Raw genomic sequence first — 20,455 nt, forward strand, 5'->3', positions numbered from 1 at the left:
CATTTGATATAGTTTTCTCAGCAAATTGTATTTATTTATTAGGAAGTACAAGTGTCATATCTAGCATATATGACACCCAGGGCCCATCATTTTTTTTTTTTTAATTCCCCTCCCTCTGTATGAAAAACATGATTTTTAGTAATAATTCACATGTTACACAAGAGTGTACCTAGGAAAAGGCAGCATCTTACATAGTGCAGTGAGCAGCAGAACACCAATACACCCATTGTAAAACTAAACAAGCCAAACTACTACAGATCAATCCTGCACAGTCGTTGCTAATAGAAAATCATGTCTTTCGTACACACAGAACACAGAACCACCCTCGCCCAGTATAGACTATGTAATTACAAACTACAAATAGAAATATCCAGACAAAAGTTAAATTGAACCACAAAGCAGACAGATTTGGCATACAATGCAACACCACAGAAACAGTGATGCATGTCCCCTATTATTGTGCAAAATATAAAGATAGCAGATATAAATTTGAAAAAAATGAGAAATAGCAATCATCACTTTACAAATTAACAAATAAAAATAAAACAAAAATACGGAAAATAAGATAATACCATTTTATTGGACTAACTAGTTTTTTTAGCCCTTTACATTAACGGGTGCTAGAATAGATGTGTAGACTTAGACATTTCTTTCTTTTTTTCTGTATGTCTGTCTTTCTGTCTCTCTCCCTGCTCCCTGTCTGTCTTTCTTTCTGTCTCTCTCCCTGGCCTGCTGTCTGTCTTTCTTTCTATTTCTCACCTCTGTCCAGCAGCACTCCTTCCCTACTCCACCATCCAGCCCCTTCCTTTTACCTCCCCCTTGTCCAGCAGCACCCCTTTCCTGCTCCCCCTGTCCAGCAGCACTCCTTCTCTGCTCTCCCTGTCCAGCAGTAGCTCTTCTCCCTTACTTTTACCTCCCCCCTGTCCAGTAGTACCCCTTTTCTCTTCCCTTCTCCCTGTCCAGCATCCGCTAGGCCAGGCAGCCTCGGGGCTTTTGCTAGGCCGGCCCACCTCGCATTATCGAAGTGGGCTGGCCTAGCAAATGCCCCGCGGCTGCTTGTTGAAACCACGGCTGCTGACGCTGCTGGTCTGGGAGTAAGAAGAAGAGGCGTCCTTGGCAGCGTACTCAGAAGGCAGAAAGTCAGCCGGCATTGGAGATCAGGGCAGGAAATCAGCTGAGGCAGGCGCTGCGCATGTGCGGCACGGAGTACGGAGATTGAAGTGCACATGCGCACTAAGGGTTTTATTACAGTGGATACATTTTTCAATTAGCTTTCAGAGAGGCCAAAACCTCTTTCCTCAGGTCAGTAAAGTAAACTGCTGTTACGGTATCCTGTCCTGGCTTGAGGAAGGGGGTTTTGGTCTCTAAATTAGTCAAAAATGTATTATAATTAGTCCAATACAAGGATTTCCATTTTCTATTTAAAAATGTTTATCAACACAGCTACAATACTACTTTATCCTAAAGCAAAAAAAAAATAGAAATTTTTTTTCTACCTTTGTCGGCTCTGGTTTCTGCTTTCCTCATCTTTTCATCACTTTCTTCCTTCCATCCACTGTCTGCCCTCTCTCTGCCACTTCCACATGGCATCTTCTCTCCTTTGCCCTTTCCAGAAACTGTCTGCCTCCCCCTTTCATCTCTCCATCCAGCCCCATTGGTCTGGCAACCATCTTCTTCCTTTCCCTCCCCTCCCCTAAAGGTCTGGCATCTCTCTCCTCTCTTTTCCCTGCCATGATCTGGCATTTCATTCTCTCCTGTCCCTTCCCTCATCTTCCTTCTTAATTTATTGCCTGCATCTATCTAGATTAAATTCTCTCTTACTATCCAATCCTCAATTTCCCTCTTTTCACTGTCTACCTACAGCTTGCTGCCTCTTTCCCTCACCCCCTCCAATATTTCACTAACTCTATAACCACTTCCCCCATCATGTACCTTTTTTATTTATCCCCTCCTTCCATCATGTACACTCTGTCTCTACCCTTTCCATCCAGCATCTTCTCTCTCTGTCCTCTCTACTTCCATCGAGCGTCTGTCAACTTCTCCACTTCCATTCAGTGTCTGCTCCCCCTCTTTCTCTCCTCCACACTTCCATCTGCTCCCCTCTTTCTCTCTTTCTTTCCCACTTCCATTCAGCATCTGCTCCCTCCTCCCCACTAACATACAATGTCTTTTCCCTTTCTCTCTCTCTCCCCTCCACCCCACTTCAACAGCATCTGCCTCTTCTCTCTCCCTTCACCCCTCTTCCATCAACATCTGTCCCCTCTCTTCTCCAACCCAATTCCATCCAATATTCCTTCCCCTTCTGTCGCTCCCTCCCTCTGTACCCCAAATTCCATCATCAGCCCTCTCTCTCCCCCTCATCCCACTTCCCTCTCCCTCCACCACTCTTCCATACCAATATCCTGATCCTTTCTCTCTCCCTCCAACCTAATGCCATCCAGTATCCTTCTCCCTCACCTATCCACTGCTGCTGTATGCTTCTTGAACCAGCAGCAGTGGCTGTAAACTTAAATGTAGCCATTATGGGACCTTCCTGCACCTCTCCACGGCTGCTGCTCTGCTTCAGAACAAGGAAGTAGCATCGGATGGGGAGGACTGGCAGCTGCAGAGAGATGCAGGAAGGTACCACAATGGCTGATTTTAAAATTTACTACCGCTGCTGCTGGTTCGGGAAAGTAGCAGCAGCAGAGTAGGGCCAGAGGTCCTGGATCCAGTGTGCCAGCTGTGCACCCCCTTAGAGCGTGTATTGGGGTGGACCACCTCCCCCTGCCCCCACTTGGTACACCACTGGGAATACTGTACTGCCTTCTTTGCCAACTGCATTACACAGAGAAGTGAAAAGGCTATGCTCCACTAAAACTGAGACTGAGGCCCATGTAGCCCATGAACATAAACTGTACTTAGCGTATGCCAATAAGGTGGACCTAGCATGTGAAGCTAAAGCCAATCAAATGTGTGAGGCTAAGGCTGGTGAATTCAAGCCGTTAAGTTTGGCTGACTTCAAGCCACCAAGCATGGTTGAGCCTAAACTTGGATGAATTAAAGCTGAAACTGTGCTGAGAAAACACTCAGCAGAACCTATGATGCTAAAGCTATGAGGCTAAATACATTTGAGAAATGAAAAAGAAATTAATAGTGAAAACTGAATTGTGAATGCTAGACTACTACTACAGCTTATTTCTGTTGTGCTACTAGACTACTACTACTACTGCTTATCAAGAGACTGTCTCTGGTCAGTAGAGTTTACAATCTAATCAAACATACAAACAGGATAGTTTCAAGTTTTATTAAAATTTTGATGCATCGCAATATCATTAATTCAAAGCGATTTATAATTAAAACAGGGTCTTAATTATTAACTAAAACCAACACAGATGGACATGATATACCAATACATAAGGGAAGTAGGGAGAACTACAATAAGTATAGTAAAGGATACATACAACGAAAATACAAACGGAGGGTAAGAAATTTTAAAAGTATTGATAAAAATATAACAGAAAATTAAGAACTTTTTTTTTTTTAAAGTAGGGGGTTAGGGAATTGAAAAATAAACATGAGCAAAAAAGACCGGCTCCTACCAATTTAACCAAGTGGCCAACTTCTTCTTCTCATTCTTCTAATGACACTTCTTATTAGAGGAAGAAGTTGACCACTTGGTTAAATTGAACGTTAAAGTGGGTCCTCTGAGGAAGCCAATCTGGCGAAACGCATCAGAACCTATGTGGTATTTATAAATCTGCTTCAGTTAAGTGCAAGATATTCTACTTTATTAATTCAATACATTGAATTAACAAGTTTTCAACGCATACAATGTGTGTAAGTTTCAACGCATACAGACTGTTTTGTGCTATGATAGACTAAGAAAGCATGACCCCGGTTGTGGTCTTTCTACCAACATCGGTTCTGAGCATTTTTCAGTCATGGAATAAGACGACTGCAATTAGGTGCCTCTTTTGTGTGAGATAGTTATATGGAAAGAGGGAGTGGGCATCCCTCTTGCTGGCTTTCTACAACAAGGTATGAGAATGGGGATTAGGTGGGTGTGCTTGAGCTGGGGGGGAGTTCGGACCCAACTCCCCCAGTCCACCAGGGCTCTCTCTTGGAAACTTGTTGGTGGGGTGGTGGAAGGAGGGGGCCTTGTTGGGGGGGAGGAGCATGGAGATGTGGGGGGTGGGGTCCAGGATTTGGGCAGTCAGGGGTATGGGGGTGGTCCAGGTGGCAGAGGCAGGAGGGAATTGGTATCCCTCCCGCTGGAGTTGATGGGGAGGGGGAGACATCGTTGAGAGGGGATCGGGGTATGTGTGAGGTGGCCGAGGCAGGATGGAGAGGGCATCCCTCCTGCCAGTGATCTTCGTGGGGAGTGGGGTTGGGTGGGAGCGCACTGTGGTTCAGGTGGCTGGAAACTTCGCAGTGGAATTCCTGAGCATGGGAGTACAGGTTTCCAAGGCAGGAGTGGGCATCCCTTCTGCCTTTTTTCTTTCAGGGGCTGTCATGGGGGGTAGCCATCATCGGGGGGGAGGGGGCAGGCACACACACACACACCATACCGTTAAAAAAAAGGGGAAAAATAAGTCTTCCTGCCCTAAACAGCTGAGTGACAGGAGGTTGTTTCGGGGCTTCCCCTGCCACTCTGAGCATGTGTGAAAGTTGTTTTCTCAATGACTGATTGGATGGAATTATGGCAAGCCTCTGTGAAACTTAATTACATGAAACTTGTTGGAATATTGATCACCTTTTTAAAATTGGACAAAAAAAATAAAAAAATCGGCCCACAGTGACCCACACAGTCTTAACGATCATTTTTAGTGCATCCAGGTCTGTGTTCTGAAAAACTCCATCTTCCCCTTCCCCCACCAGTCAACACTGAACAGGCTCACATTAGAGAATGACACGGGGAAAAAATTTGTCCCTATCTCTGCCCAATCCCCATCCCCGCGAGCTCGGTCCCTGTCACCGCCCCATCCCTGCAAACCATCTGATCCCATACGCATTAGCCTCGAATAATTTTATACTGAACTTATTTTATTAAAGAATAAAAAGAAACAATATTCTGTACAATAGTCATTTTATAAATCAAAGTTCTGGCTGCCGAACTAGAGTACGAGATCTTTAGCTAGCAGGGCTTTGTTTATAAATGTTTATCAACACAACTAATATACTATTCTATCCTAAAGCAAAAAAAAAGAAAAGAAAAGAAATACTGTATAATTTTTTTCGATCTTTGTTGTCTGGTTTCTGCTTTCTTCATCTTCTCTTCATTCTATTCCTTCCATCTGCCTTCTCTCTGCCCTTTCCATATGGCATCTGTTCTGTTACTGTGCCTCTCCCTTCCATCTCTCCCTCCACCCCCCCCCCCCACCATTGGTTTGCCACCCATTTTCTTCCCTCCGCTCCCCCCATAGTCTTGCATCTCTGTCTTCTTCCCTTCCATCTTTCCTTCCCTCCCCCAGGTGGTTTTTAGCATCTCTCCCATCATTTTCTCCCCTCATATCTGATATCTGTCTCACCAATCCAGCATGAGCCCTTTTTTCTTTATCCTCTCCTTCCATCCAGTATGTGCTCCCCTCTCTCTCCACTCCCCACTTTCCTTCAGCATCTTCTCCCTCTCTCCTACCCATTTCCCTTCAGCGTCTATTCCTCTCTCCCCTCCCCCTCTCTCTCCATTTCCCTTCAGCACCCTTCACGTGGTTCAGCATCCCCCCTCCCTCCCGACTGCTGTGGTCCAGGCATCTCCCTTCCTTCCCTGGCAATTTTCATTTTTCTGTCTCTGAGCAGCCCGATTCTTTCCTCAAGTCACATGCGGCTAAACTGAAACTTTTCCTCTGACGCAACTTCCTGTTTCCAGTTGCATCAGAGGAGAAGTTTCAGGGAACCGCACGTGACTTGTTTAAAGGCTCGTGCCCTCGGAGACAGAAAAATGAAAATCGCTAGCAAGCATGAGGGGAAGGGAGGGAGATACCCAGACCACGGTGATCATGAGGAAGGGGGCTGCTGGACCATGCAATTGTGAGGGGTGATAAGTATCTTGCACGCGTTTCCTCACTTAACTGCGGGGACAAGGCCATTCACCGTTCCACGGGGCAGTGAATGGCCTTATCGCCGTACCTGTTGCAACTAGTTTTTTTTTTCTTTCCCGTTTCGGCAGGTTACCCTTGGCTACCCAAGGTAACAGTCACCGTGTCATTCTCTAGCTCACAACTCTACCTCCTACTGGGAGATTGAGAAATACAGACTCTGGGAGAGACTGCATAGCTAGTTTATAGGCTCCATCAGAATTCTGTAGTTCTTAGTCTTCACCTACCTGCTGGTAAGAGTGCATAACGCATCTGTCTAGGCTGGTCTGGAAGAATTCTAAGAATATTGATTAAAAATAACAAATCACAGAAACAAAATTGCGATAAGATCAAAAGGGCTTGTCCCATACATTCTGAAATAGAACTAAGCAAAAAGAGCTAAAATCACATATAAGACAGAATGCTAGATGCTGTCTGTCATTCTAAAGCAGCACCCTCCCCACCATATGATTTGACTGGCATCATCCCATCAGATCTCATACAGCATTTCCTTTTAGAAATCCAAAAAAGTCTATTTACTCCAAGGGTTTAAACAAAATCATGCATAAAAAATATATAACAATGATCTTTAGTGGTCTGTCCTATTAGTAGTCCTAATATAACTTGGTTTTAATTGCATTGTGAGCGCATAAGAGTTAAGAGGAAACTTATGATCTGGTCAGGTTCTGTCTGTTGATGCAAAACATGGAATTTTTAGAAAGATTAAAAAAGAAAAAAATCTAATATAAACATTGTATCTTCTATAATGGCTTTGGCTGTTAAAAGATTGCCAATCAAGTATTGCCTATAAGTATTTTGAGACATATTGGAAAGAATTTCTTCTAATCTTTGTATGACTTTGTTTGTCTCTTTAGTGGCAAATGTTTTCTTTGGGTATAGAGCAGCATACATACAGTATGTAATGTTCTTTTGTAATATTCTTATACTATATATTGATCACTTGTTTGTGATTCATAAGTTCTGAAATGTGTTTTCAAAAATCATATGTGATGTTTGGACATGGTGTTGTGTTTTTCTGATATGTGATTTTATCATTTTGTGACTAATATTTATGTTATTTATGTTTCATTTTGTTTTCAGTTGTGTATTAACTCAGTGTCAAAATGTAGCCCTCTTGGGTCTTCAAATTATATTTATTAAAGACTTTTTATGTACGTATTTTTAACAATTTGTGAGCATATACAGTTTTGTCCTAGCCTGCATAAGGCCTTACAAAGAAGATCAATATTTTAGAAAGTATAAGTGAACTTGGAGGTTATGAAAAAGTTTTTAAAAATGCAAAACTGTGGAGGAAGTGACGTCATTGCTAGGGAATGGACAGCTGATTCCTCAGCTCCATTGAGAGAGTTCTTATTTTGAAGTTTTAGGCTTCTCCCCCCCTCCCCCCAAATTCAGTTCCTGAGGTGAAGTGAGTTTACTAGGAACAGATGTTGTCTCAGAAGAAACTTGAGAAGTTAAAATTTACGGTGCTTAATAATGAAAATTGCTGAGCGCAGGTGGAAAAGACCAGCAACATGGGAGAAAAGATGGTGCCTGAGCCATTGGATTTGGAGGCTGAGTCAGAGAGTGCCAGCAATGGCGAGGAAAATAAAATTACTAAAAAAGTTGTTATCTGTTGGTTCCAGGCTCTAAAGACAGAGATGCTAGGGGGTGCGCTCGGACGTGCAGGCAGCATTGACAGAAATCCGCAGAGACCTTGGAGAGCTTGGTGTGGAGTTGATGGAGACCAGACTAGATGAGATGGAAGTACAATATCGGACATTTCAATTAGCAGAACAAGCGGCTCTTAAAGACCACACAGCACTCCTTGATGCAATTGAAGATCTTGAAAACAGATCCCGAAGGAATAATTTAAAGGGATACCGGAGCTGGAACAATATTGGGAATATAAAAAGGAGGTGCAGCAATTGTGCCACTTCTTGTTACAAGCGAACGAACAAAGATCGAATGGGGATCCTCTGCCCGACATTCAGTTTGACAGAATCCACTGTAGCTTGGAACCCCAAGGGGACACTAAACCGATAGATATCATTGTTTGCTTTTCGGATTTTGGGATTAAGGAATCCGTATTACAAAATGCACATGCTCTATGTGACTTCATTTGGGATAATTGAAAGATTGCTATTTTTCAAGACTTGGCGAAATCTACACTTTTGAAACTGAAAGAAATGTTAAGAGTGACTCATTATCTGAGGGCTGATAACCTATGCTACCGGTGGCTTTTTCCTTTTGGAATATTCATCACTGTTTCTGGACACTCTAAACGTGCTCAGATATGTGCTGAGGCCTGGAGGGCCCTGGAGGAGTTGGGCTGTGAGAATCTTCCAAGCATGGACGCCCGGCCCCCCCCAGGCCTACAACTGTAGATCCCACCCCTGACATGAGGTGGCGTAAGGCTACAGGAGTTAAAACTCAGCGACGCCAATGAGGGACTGAACTTACAGCCTGATTTATGATATATAGTTGGAACTTTGGTTCACATTTGGTTAGTTTTCCTGTGGTCTCTCTATTCTGGGACTTCGAAGAGATGGTATGATAGATTCAGTGTTACTGGACATAATAGTGGGATGGGATAATGGAGTGTATGGCAATATGTATGTGGATATTATGGAAGAGGAGGAAAATGCATAAGGGGGGGTCTATTCTTTCTCTTGCAGGGGTGAATTTTCCTCCTGGGTTTTCCCTGGATGCGAAGGGGGTAACTTAGCCATCAGGGGGCAAAGGGGAGAAGGAAATAAAGGGAGTTCGGGCTTTAGAAGTCAGCGACAGAGGGCCCCAACTCTATTATTGGGATTCTGGAATGTGAATGGCCTTAATGATAAAGGTAAATGCAGCATTGTATTTAATGAGCTTAAACATTTAAAGTGGAATGTGGTTCTTTTACAGGAAACATGCTTGAGTTCTAGGGAACTTCACCTGTTGCATTTTCCATATTTTTCGGTTCAGAAGGTCAATGGTCCAGAGAGGAAAGGGTGAACTTGGGCCTTGTGATTTTAACACACCCCTCCTGCCCTTTTATACTGTAGGATTTGTATAGGGATGGGCAGGGGCGCTGTTTAGCTATTAAGGAGAAATTACAAGGATAGCAAGTCACTATTATTAATGCTTATGCGCCTAACACTCATCAAGGTGCCTTTTTCAAATCTCTTTGTGAACCCCTGGAAACCTTTGTTACTGGAGCTGTATTTTCTTTGGGGGGGAGGGGGTGATTTTAATGTGGTGCCTGACCCCAACTGGGACCATCCTAAGGGAGGGGGAGAAAACAGTCGAGTGCATAAGGGGGCTTTACTTTGCTTGATTGATAGTCTAGAACTTGTAGATGGTTTGGCATCTACATCACCCTACTCAAAAAGATTTTACCTTCTATTCTCATGCCAAACAAACCTATATCACAATTGATTTGTTATGGCGCTCGAGGCATTATTGGGGCTCCTTTAAATAAACTCATATTGCGCATATCCAGATTTCTGATCATTCCCCTATATGGATGGAGGTAGATTTGGGGAATCTTCCCCCTCCCCTGCGTGTCTGGAAATTAAAGTGATTTCCTTCTGGAGGATCAGATTGTTTGTGATGACCTTAAACAAGTAATTCAGATGTATGTAGAGGACAATTATACTGGCAACATATATCACAGTTGTCTTTGGGATGCTTTAAAGGCTATTTTAAGGGGACACCTTATTAAATGGGGGGCCAGGAAGAAGTGGGAATGGGAACAGAAGCATCTGGCTTTGCTGGAGCGGTTGGTTTTTCTAGAACGTCAACATAAAAATCGACCTTCTTTTCAATTGTGGCAGAGCGGACTTGATTGCTTTGCAAATGGTTCAGTTGGATTTTCAGCAGCAACAGCTTAAACAATGATCCTTTGAGTATAGTAATAAATCTGAAACCATGCTAGGGAGGTACTTGTGGAATAAACGGGCAACACAAGTTATTTAGAAAATTATAGATCATAAGATTACTCTCCACTATGTGGATGAGGAAATCCAGAATGCTTTCCATTCTTATTATAAGACTTTATATACTGACTCCTCTATTGGAGGGCAAGAACCTATATTATCTTATCTGGACCAGGTGCGCTTGCCTCGACTGTCTTCAGAGGATTGCATTAAGCTTGATCTCCGTGTGACATTGCAAGAAATTACAACAGCTATCAAAACCTTAAAACTAGGCAGTGCACCTGGCCTGGATGGTTTCTCCCCCGGCTTCTACAAGTTTTTCTGTGGGGATGTGAGCCCTTTGTTGGTATGGGTAGAGAACGGTTTATTGGTAGGTAATTCTCTCCCCCCTCGTATGCAGGAAGCAGGGATCTCGGTCTTGCTTAAGTCTGGGAAGGATCTGGCAGCTTATTCTTCCTTTAGGCCCATTTCTCTACTTAATATTTATGTGAAGCTAATAGCAAAAGTTTTAGCGGACAGTCTTGCTCTTGTCCTCCCTTCTTTAATACATGTTGATCAATCTGGTTTTGTTTCTAAACATCAGGTGAGGATAACATTAGTAGAACACTCCATGTGTTATGGGACACATGTAGAGCCCACTCTTCACTTTTGTTGTTATCAACAGATGCAGAGAAAGCTTTTGACCGCATCTGGTGGCACTTTTTATGGCAGGTATTGCAGAGGGTGGGACTGGGTGAAGGTTTCTGTACTTGGATACGGAAATTCTATGAGGTCCCCTTGGCAAGGGTGAAGGTGAATGGGGGGTGCTCTTCTATTTTTCATATTCAAAGGGGGACTGGCAAGGATGCCCACTATCTCCAAGCCTTTTTGCTCTATCTGTCAAGCCTTTAGCTCATTAGAGATTTCTATTCTGCCATTACCTTGCGGTTCAAGGCGGACTACAAAAGAGATGAAAAACGTTGGGTTACAATGGAAGAATATTTGTCTTTTCTAGAGAGGTAAAGAGTAGGTTATGCAGTTTTTGTGTGGCGGGGGGAGGAAGGATGGTAAGTTTAAAGTTAGGGCTGTTTCAGGAATTTCTTGAAGAGTGTAGTTTTTATTTCTTTTCTGAGGTTATGTCTGTTTCAGGAATTTCTTGAAGAGTATAGTTTTTATTTCTTTTCTGAACGTCTTGTAGTCTGGTGTCGTTATCAGTAGATTGGAGATTTCGTTATCTAGTTTAGCTGCTTGAGTGGCCAGGAGGCCATTGTATAGTTTTTTCCGTTTTACTTCTTTGATCGAGGGATGTGTGAATGGGATGTGTGTTTTTCTATGTCTGATTGAGGTGGTTTGGATGAGGCGGTTGTTCAGGTAGGTTGGGCTGTCTCCGTTTAAGGTTTTAAATACCAAACAGTAGAATTTAAATAGTATTCTTTCTTGGATTGGTAGCCAATGTGAGTTGATGTATGCTTCTGTAATATGGTCATATTTTCTCGAGGAGTAGATGAGTCTCAGAGCTGTATTTTGGATTGTTTGTAGTTGTTTAGTCATTCTAGCAGGGCAGGGGAGGTAGAGGATGTTGCAGTAATCTAATAGACTTAGGATTAGGGATTGTACTATAAGCTGGAATTGTGTTTTTTCAAAGAATTTCCTGACTTGTTTTAGGTTTCTCATAATTGCGAAGGATTTCTGTATTGTTTTATTTATTTGCAGTTGCATGGTGCAACATCGGTCTATAGTCATTCCTAGTAGTTTTATGGTAGTTTGAATGGGATAGTTGATTGTGTTAATTTCTATATTGGTTATGGTTGGGACTTTGTCGTTTTTGAGGAGGATGAATTTAGTTTTGTCTGTGTTGAGTTTGTGATCTTTCATCCAGGTTGCTACTGTTTCTAGTGTTCGGTGTAGTGTGTTTGTCATGGTGGTGTTTGGTTGATCAAAAGGTATGAGAATGGTAATGTCATCTGCATAACTATAGGTGGTGATGCCTAGATTATCCAGGTATGTTCCGAGAGATGCAGTGTATAGGTTGAAGAGAGTAGGGGGATAATGGGGATCCTTGTGGTACGCTACAAGGGTTGGACCAAGGTTCAGATTTTTCTTTATCTGATTTTACTCTGTATGTTCTGGATTTCAGGAAGCCTTCAAACCAAGAGTATACTTTATCTAAGATGCCTATTGCATCCAAAATTTGCAGTAGGATATCATGGTCTACCAGGTCAAATGCTGCGGTAAGGTCTAGTTGTATGAGAAGCATTTTTTTTCCTGTGCTGAGGTGTTGTCTGGCTGTGTCAATGAGGGAGCCTAGTAATATCTCTGTGCTGAAGTTGGATCTGAAGCCAGATTGCATGGGGTGAAGTATATTATGGTCATCTAGATAGTTGGTGAGGTGTTTGGCTACTAGTCCTTCTGTCAATTTGACATATAGAGGTATTGAGGCAACGGGTCTGTAGTTGGATGGTTGGTCTGTTGGTCCTTTTGGATCTTTTTGGATTGGGGTGATGATGATTTTGCTGAGGTCAATTGGGAAAAGGCCGTCAGTAAACATGGTTTGTATCCACTGCAGAAGTAGAGTATGGAATTTTGTGCTGGAGGTTGTAAGGAGATATGATGGGCAGTGGTTAAGGTCACAGGATGCATGGCTGTACTTTTTGTAGAGTTTATTGAATTCAGACCATTGTATGTTGGGGAATTGAGACCATGTTCCATCAGCTGCAGTTGATTCTTTATCTGTGGGAGGAATTGTGAGCTCGTTTAGGTGGGATGGGGTACAATTGAGGATGACTCTGGCATTTGTAATTTTGTTCTTGAAGTGTTCTGCTAAGAGGATGGCTGAGGGAGTGGGGTATTGTTAGTGGTCATGTAGGGTTTGGTGTCTGTTAGGTCTTTTAGTATTTGGAATAGTTTTTTGGTATCTTGGGTTTCTTTGCTTATTAGATTAGTGTAATGTGTTTTTCTCTTGTCCTTTAGTAGTATTTTGTTAGTTTTTTTCCAGGATCAGGGATAAGCAAGGCATAAAGGGTTTCCAGGTAGGTTCTTAGCACCACAAGTTGGCTTTGTTTGTGGATGATATCTTGTTTTTTATTAGCCAGCCCCAGCAGTCTTTACCTGTGATTATGCAATTCTCTAAACTATGAGATCTTGTTGGGTCACATCAGAACAGATTTGAATGATTGGCGCTCCCTGTGGCTGTCCTGGTGGGAGAGGAACACAGTGCTTAAGATGAATATCTTGCCACGGTTGCTTTTTCTTTTAAATCCCTCCCTATCTCAGTTCCTAGGGGTGCCCTAGAGGTACTCCAAAGGGAATTCTTTTGGATTGAGTGGGGTAATAGTTCTCCAAGATTGCCTCGCTCATTTTTATGGCAGGGTTGTGAATGGGGGGGAGCAGGGGGATGCAAAACTTGGTGTGGTATTATTGGGTGGCCCATCTTATGCAGCTATTTGATTGGGATTTTTCCCCGGATAAACCAAGTGTCTTGTTACAACAGGCGAGCACTCCTGCACTTCCCCTACACCATCTTCTCTGGGCCACACATCTTGGGACTCTCCTGAAGAAGGGTTCTTTGATTAACCCCTATGTCAGCCATCTATTGGGGTTATGGCGAAAGGCGAGATGGAAATTCAGTTGGTCTCAAGGTGCCTTCACTTTCTTCTATCAGATTTGAACCAACTTTGTGGGTAAGTAGGGGGTATTCTCCCGGTAGGAACTTGGGAGTCTCATTTGCTTTAGACAATTACTAGATGTAGGGAAGATGATCCCATTTGAGAAGCTACAAGATCTATATCAGTTGCTTCCGGGGGATGTTTTCCCTTACTTGCAAGTTAAGCTCTTTATCACTAGCCAAGGGTGGCTCCAGGAAGACCCTGATGATACTGAAAAACTAGAAAATTTATGTATGGCTTTAGGTAAATTGAAGGGTCCCATTTCGTTGCTGTATAGATTCTTTAACAATCGTACATTCCTATTAGCCAGCCCCAGCAGTCTTTACCTGTGATTATGCAATTCTCTAAACTATGAGATCTTGTTGAGTCACATCAGAACAGATTTGAATGATTGGCGCTCCCTGTTGCTGTCCTGATGGGAGAGGAACACAGTGCTTAAGATGAATATCTTGCTGCGGTTGCTTTTTCTTTTAAATCCCTCCCTATCTCAGTTCCTAGGGGTGCCCTAGAGGTACTCCAAAGGGAATTCTTTTGGATTGAGTGGGGTAATAGTTCTCCGAGATTGCCTCGCTCATTTTTATGGCAGGGTTGTGAATGGGGGGAGCAGGGGGATGCAAAACTTGGTGTGGTATTATTGGGTGGCCCATCTTATGCAGCTATTTGATTGGGAATTTTCCCCGGATAAACCAAGTGACTTGTTACAACAGGCGAGCACTCCTGCACTTCCCCTACACCATCTTCTCTGGGCCACACATCTTGGGACTCTCCTGAAGAAGGGTTCTTTGATTAACCCCTATGTCAGCCATCTATTGGGGTTATGGCGAAAGGCGAGATGGAAATTCAGTTGGTCTCAAGGTGCCTTCACTTTCTTCTATCAGATTTGAACCAACTTTGCGGGTAAGTAGGGGGTATTCTCCCGGTAGGAACTTGGGAGTCTTATTTGCTTTAGACAATTACTAGATGTAGGGAAGATGATCCCATTTGAGAAGCTACAAGATCTATATCAGTTGCTTCCGGGGGATGTTTTCCCTTACTTGCAAGTTAAGCTCTTTATCACTAGCCAAGGGTGGCTCCAGGAAGACCCTGATGATACTGAAAAACTAGAAAATTTATGTATGGCTTTAGGTAAATTGAAGGGTCCCATTTCGTTGCTGTATAGATTCTTTAACAATCGTACATTCCTGTTAGCCAGCCCCAGCAGTCTTTACCTGTGATTATGCAATTCTCTAAACTATGAGATCTTGTTGGGTCACATCAGAACAGATTTGAATGATTGGCGCTCCCTGTGGCTGTCCTGATGGGAGAGGAACACAGTGCTTAAGATGAATATCTTGCTGCGGTTGCTTTTTCTTTTAAATCCCTCCCTATCTCAGTTCCTAGGGGTGCCCTAGAGGTACTCCAAAGGGAATTCTTTTGGATTGAGTGGGGTAATAGTTCTCCAAGATTGCCTCGCTCATTTTTATGGCAGGGTTGTGAATGGTGGGAGCAGGGGGATGCAAAACTTGGTGTGGTATTATTGGGTGGCCCATCTTATGCAGCTATTTGATTGGGAATTTTCCCCGGATAAACCAAGTGTCTTGTTACAACAGGCGAGCACTCCTGCACTTCCCCTACACCATCTTCTCTGGGCCACACATCTTGGGACTCTCCTGAAGAAGGGTTCTTTGATTAACCCCTATGTCAGCCATCTATTGGGGTTATGGCGAAAGGCGAGACAGAAATTCAGTGGGTCTCAGGGTGCCTTCACTTTCTTCTATCAGATTTGAACCAACTTTGCGGGTGAGTAGGGGGTATTCTCCCGGTAGGAACTTGGGAGTCTCATTTGCTTTAGACAATTACTAGATGTAGGGAAGATGATCCCATTTGAGAAGCTACAAGATCTATATCAGTTGCTCCCGGGGGATGTTTTCCCTTACTTGCAAGTTAAGAAAGGTTGGCTCCAGGAAGACCCCGATGATACTGAAAAACTAGAAAATTTATGTATGGCTTTAGGTAAATTGAAGGGTCCCATTTCGTTGCTGTATAGATTCTTTAACAATCGTACATTCCTGAAATACAAATTTATGGTCTCTAGGGAAAATGATATGGGTATTGAACTTTCCAAGCCTGAATGGAAAAGAGTGTTTCCTGATGTTTCCAAATCTTCGAGGTGTGTGCTGATTAATTTAATTTAATTTTTAATTTAATTTAAATCTTATATACTGCTAATAACCGTGAGGTTTCTAAGCGGTTTACAAAAATGATGCATTAAAAGATACAATAAATAAAAATAAATAAGATACGTACTTGGAAATTCTCTAACTGTCCCAAAGGCTCACAATCTAACTAAAGTACCTGAAGAAACAATTTATGAAAAGTAAAGATAAAAATATAAAGACAGAGGTAGAGATAGAGATAGAAATGAATATTCCAACAAGATGGCGGCCAGTTAGGTCATCTTCTGTGCTGTCTCCTTTGTCCTGCTTTTGTTTTATTTTGCCTTTGTTGATTTTTCTTTTAAATTTCTTTTTTGTTGGTTTTTTGTTCTGTCTCTGCTGTTTTTGATTGTTGTTTCAATTAAGGAAAATGCTTATAAAATTCTTACCCATAGGTATTATAATCCTGATTGTATACAGGCTATGTGTTTCCACACTCTGCTACTGATATATGTTGGCATTGCCTGTTGGGCAAAGGTACCTTTTTCCACATCTGGTGGTCCTTTGAGAAAATACAACACTTTTGGTCTTCTGTCACCCGAGTTATGGAGAAGGGCTTAGGATCTTCCATTTTGTTAGATCCTTGGGTGTGTTTACTCGGTCTTCATAATAAGAGAGGACGCCACTGGCAAACACATTTTAATAGACTTTGGTTTGCAGCTGTTAAGTGTGTTATGGCGCTAAAATGAAAACAATCTAGTAGACTGACATTGTTGGACTGGCGCTTGAAACTGACCTCTTCAATAGCTCTGGAGCAATTGACTGACAAAGATCATGGTTGTTTTGATCCCACTCACAAGCTTTTGATACAATTAGATTTAATTAGGTACAATTCAGTGAAAATGTAATAAGATATTAATGCTGCTTCATATTGTTATTTTCTTTATATAAAAATTTGTTGATGAACACTGCAGAATTATTTGTGTACTACTGGGAGAGGGGAAGTTAGGTTTTGTATATGGGTTATGCACTGTACATATATGTTTCATTTATTATTATTTTTGATTTTCATGACACAGTGGTGCTGTTCTTGCCCCAGACTGAGGCTGTTGACTGTATTTTTTCTCTTTCAAAATGGTTAATAAAAATGTATTTAAAACAATACTTCAAAACTGAATATGGTGGTTTGAACTGACAAATGATATCATCAATTTGAAGGAATGGTTAGAGATACAATAAGGTTAATTTCTAAAATGCTAAGCTGAAAATAAAACAAAACTTACCAAAATATGAAAGATATCTATAGACAGAAGAGAGGGAGTATCTTCTATTTTTATGCTTGGCAGTAAAACTAGGAACAAAAAAGCGTTCATATGTTATGATTCATTGAATAAATTGTTTATGTTAGAATAGATTAAATTCAAGAATACAGTGGAGCTACAGAACAGGAACACTCAGTTTTAGTATAGAAACTAAGAATACTATAAAATCAACTAACATATAAAATGTTTTTCAAAATTAATTCTAGAAATATACCTTCAAAGAACAATTCTACACAATACTGAAACATATCACTTTTAACTAAGACTTACATATAATATATTGAAGAAGTACAACAAATTAAATAAGAGAATAAAAAGTAATTTGAAAGGCCTGACAATGATTAAAATGACTAATATTCAATTACAAAATTATCATAGAATCTTGAACTACGATCTCTGATCAGCAGCCATGACTACAGCACTAGCAGGGATATTATAGATTAGAACCGGAATAAGTGTTGCTCAAAATCCAGTAAATTTTCAAATTTAGAAGTCTTAAAATACTAACTAGTCAATACTTAGATGCAAGTATGTGCATGCTTACTGTCACAGGCTAAGTTAGACCTGGATATTCAATGATAGGACAAATATGGGAACCGGCACTGAATATCCAGACTTAACTGGGTAGGAGACAGCTACTAATACTTATGTGGATCCAAACGAGATTCAGCCAAGCACCCGCATAAGACATTTATGTGAGTACAAGATGAACATTGGCCGAGTCCTGTCTAAAGAGCATTGGGCCCTCCAAAGAACATTGTTCTCCTCCAATCAAAACCCTCTCACCTCTGTAAATCCTCTGTTTGGGCCTACCTTTACAATGCCTGCGGTAAAGGACCCTGGTTCTCAAACCTGTTTTGTGGACCACCAACCAGTCAGGTTTTCTGAATATTCCTAATGAATATGCAAGTGAGAAAACTGCATATAACTGAGATAAAAAGCATGAAAATTTGCCTATGCATATTCATTAGGAATACCCTTAAAACCCAATTGGCTAGCTGATGGTCCCCCAGGACAGGTTTAAAAGTACTGGTCTAGGGTACCAAGGGCTAGAATTATCCCTGTCTGCTCCTAGCCACCACAGTTCCAGCTTCAAAATGGCTGCTGCGACTTTTAGCGAGCATTATCACTAATATCACAAGACTGCAGCTAGAGATAGGGACAGCCATTTTGAAGCTGGAAATGCAATGGGCAGAAGCAAAATGGGTGATTGCTCCTGCCTTTTGTACTCAAACCACTTATTTTCAACCCAGTCCTCAGGAACCATGTGGTTAGTCGAGTTTTCAAGATATCCACAATGAATATGAGATGTATTAGCATGCATTTCTTCCATTGCATGAACCTCTCTCATACATAGTCATTGTGGGTATCCTGAAAACCTGACAGATCAGGTGGTCCCTGAGTTGAAAACCACTGTCCTAGACCACTAGGGATTATAAATGTAAGCCCGAGGTATTTTAGGAGGGGGAACCAGTGTTCGTGGGGAGAGGAGTACTAAAATCGAGGGGAGGGTAATGCGGGAGGAAGGGGAGATTGCAGAACTCTTCAGGTTATCACCTGGATACTGCCTGGGCACTGGACATTATTCAGTGCTTGTGCCTAGATAGCTAACTGTACAAAGACAGCACTTTTTATGTGGTCTTATCTGCCCACTTTGCTATCTAGGCACTGACATGGAATTACTGCTGGTGCCTGGATAAGTGCTTGCTCCACACCTAGATCGAGCACTATCCAGACAGTATGGGGAGTGGTCAGTGCTGATATTCCACAGCACTACTTGTTTAAGTGCCACTGAATATTAGCATATAGCCAGGTACAAGCCTCTCCTGCCCAGTTAAATTACTTTGAACATTGACTCCTGAGTATTTAGATTTGGAATTATTCTTATTTTTTCTTAACATTCCATTTTTAAGGAAAAGATACAATGCCTGGCAATCAGTGGAACTGTATAAATCATTCTTTAAGAGGCAGACTTCAGCTTGCTGTAACACAGACTAGCTGAACTCTGCATTACTGTAGAATAAAAATAGACTGAACAATGAATAATGAGTGAGTGTTGTCACATCTCCTGGATAGACTGGTAAAAGATCTGCTAAAATAAATATTTTCCTTTGTTATATAGTTAAGTTTAAGAACACATTTTGCATGAGCATGTATAGAGTCCAATATATAATCTTTGTTGCCCTAACTGCGGAAGGATTGTTTCATTTCTATTCCAGTTATCGTAACTTTCCTTACGACAACTGATACAATAAAGTAAGTGCATGTTCCCTATGTATGCACTTTTATAAATAATATATCAAATTTAAGTGCTGTTTATTCACAGAATTTTGATTGGTTTAGCTCCATCGTATATGGACCAACTTACCACATGCTCTATTAATTATAAAGCTATAAAATCTAGACAGCAAAATTGCTTCAATTATCCAACAGTTAAAAATCTAAAATAAAAGCCTTTTTTTGTTCATATTTTTCTGTCAAGCTGAAAAATTATGGAATACATGGCCCTTTTCCCTCAGAACAGAACTTAATGTTTTGCTTTTCATCATTTTAAAACATTTCTTCTTACTGAAAAATAGTTCTTTTTATTAGAATTTTTTTATCTCTTGTTTTTAATACTTATTGTTTGTAATCTTCTATTCTGTATATTGTATATTCCCAGAAATGGCTGATCAAACTCTTTTGTTAAATTGTGCTGAACTGAAATAATTTTATTATGATTTGGCTGATGCAGCTAGAAAATAAATAAATATATAAGTAGAATATATATATATTTTGTTGTTGTTGTTTTGGATGATTATTAGTATGTACTTAAAAAGTAGGCACCTATGTTCCTTGGACCAGCAATTTTAGCACATACCACTTAAATGGTCAACACCCACTGCTGACCACATAACTGGTTTTCAATATTGGCTGCAATGTCCAAAGTGTTTTATGCATAAACTGTATACAGTGGAATACAACCAAGTCTCTGAAAAATTCTAGCTTGAGAAGAGGTGCAAACAAAGAAAAAAAAAAATATATATATATATATTTGTTACCTGCCAGGAAACGGATCAGATGTTTCTGAATTAGGCTTTGTGGTGATGTAATCCTCTGAGCTGCTGCAAACTTTACTAATGCTTTAAGGCCACTGCTCTAGAATTCATGAGAGAAAAGAAAACACACTCTAAGTCACCATGGGGGCAATTATCAAAATGTCCACATTGGGCAAGACCAGGCATATTTTTTTACTCATGTTTTCTGGACCAGTTATCAAAACAAAAAACTTGCCACAGGTATAAAGATCATTTACCTGTTATCTCCATGGATAAGCAGTTTCAAAACAACTAAATGTGGATCACAACGGTAACTCATGTGGGTGATGTCTCCACATGA

General features: G+C 41.3%; 1 protein-coding gene across 4 annotated transcripts in view; it reads right to left on the reverse strand.

The window, feature by feature from the left end:
• Window positions 1-20,455, reverse strand: part of UBR1 (ubiquitin protein ligase E3 component n-recognin 1) — a 531,921-nt gene that overhangs the window by 67,202 nt on the left and 444,264 nt on the right. For all 4 annotated transcript variants that reach the window (XM_033952836.1, XM_033952835.1, XM_033952834.1 and 1 more), the window contains exons 37-38: window positions 20,119-20,215; window positions 17,039-17,106 (exon numbers count right to left, since the gene is read on the reverse strand). In XM_033952836.1, the coding sequence (XP_033808727.1) occupies window positions 17,039-17,106; window positions 20,119-20,215 (165 nt within the window). The remainder of the gene's footprint in view (window positions 1-17,038; window positions 17,107-20,118; window positions 20,216-20,455) is intronic.

This window comes from Geotrypetes seraphini, chromosome 7, assembly GCF_902459505.1.
Source record: "Geotrypetes seraphini chromosome 7, aGeoSer1.1, whole genome shotgun sequence".
NCBI classification, from domain to species: domain Eukaryota; kingdom Metazoa; phylum Chordata; class Amphibia; order Gymnophiona; family Dermophiidae; genus Geotrypetes; species Geotrypetes seraphini.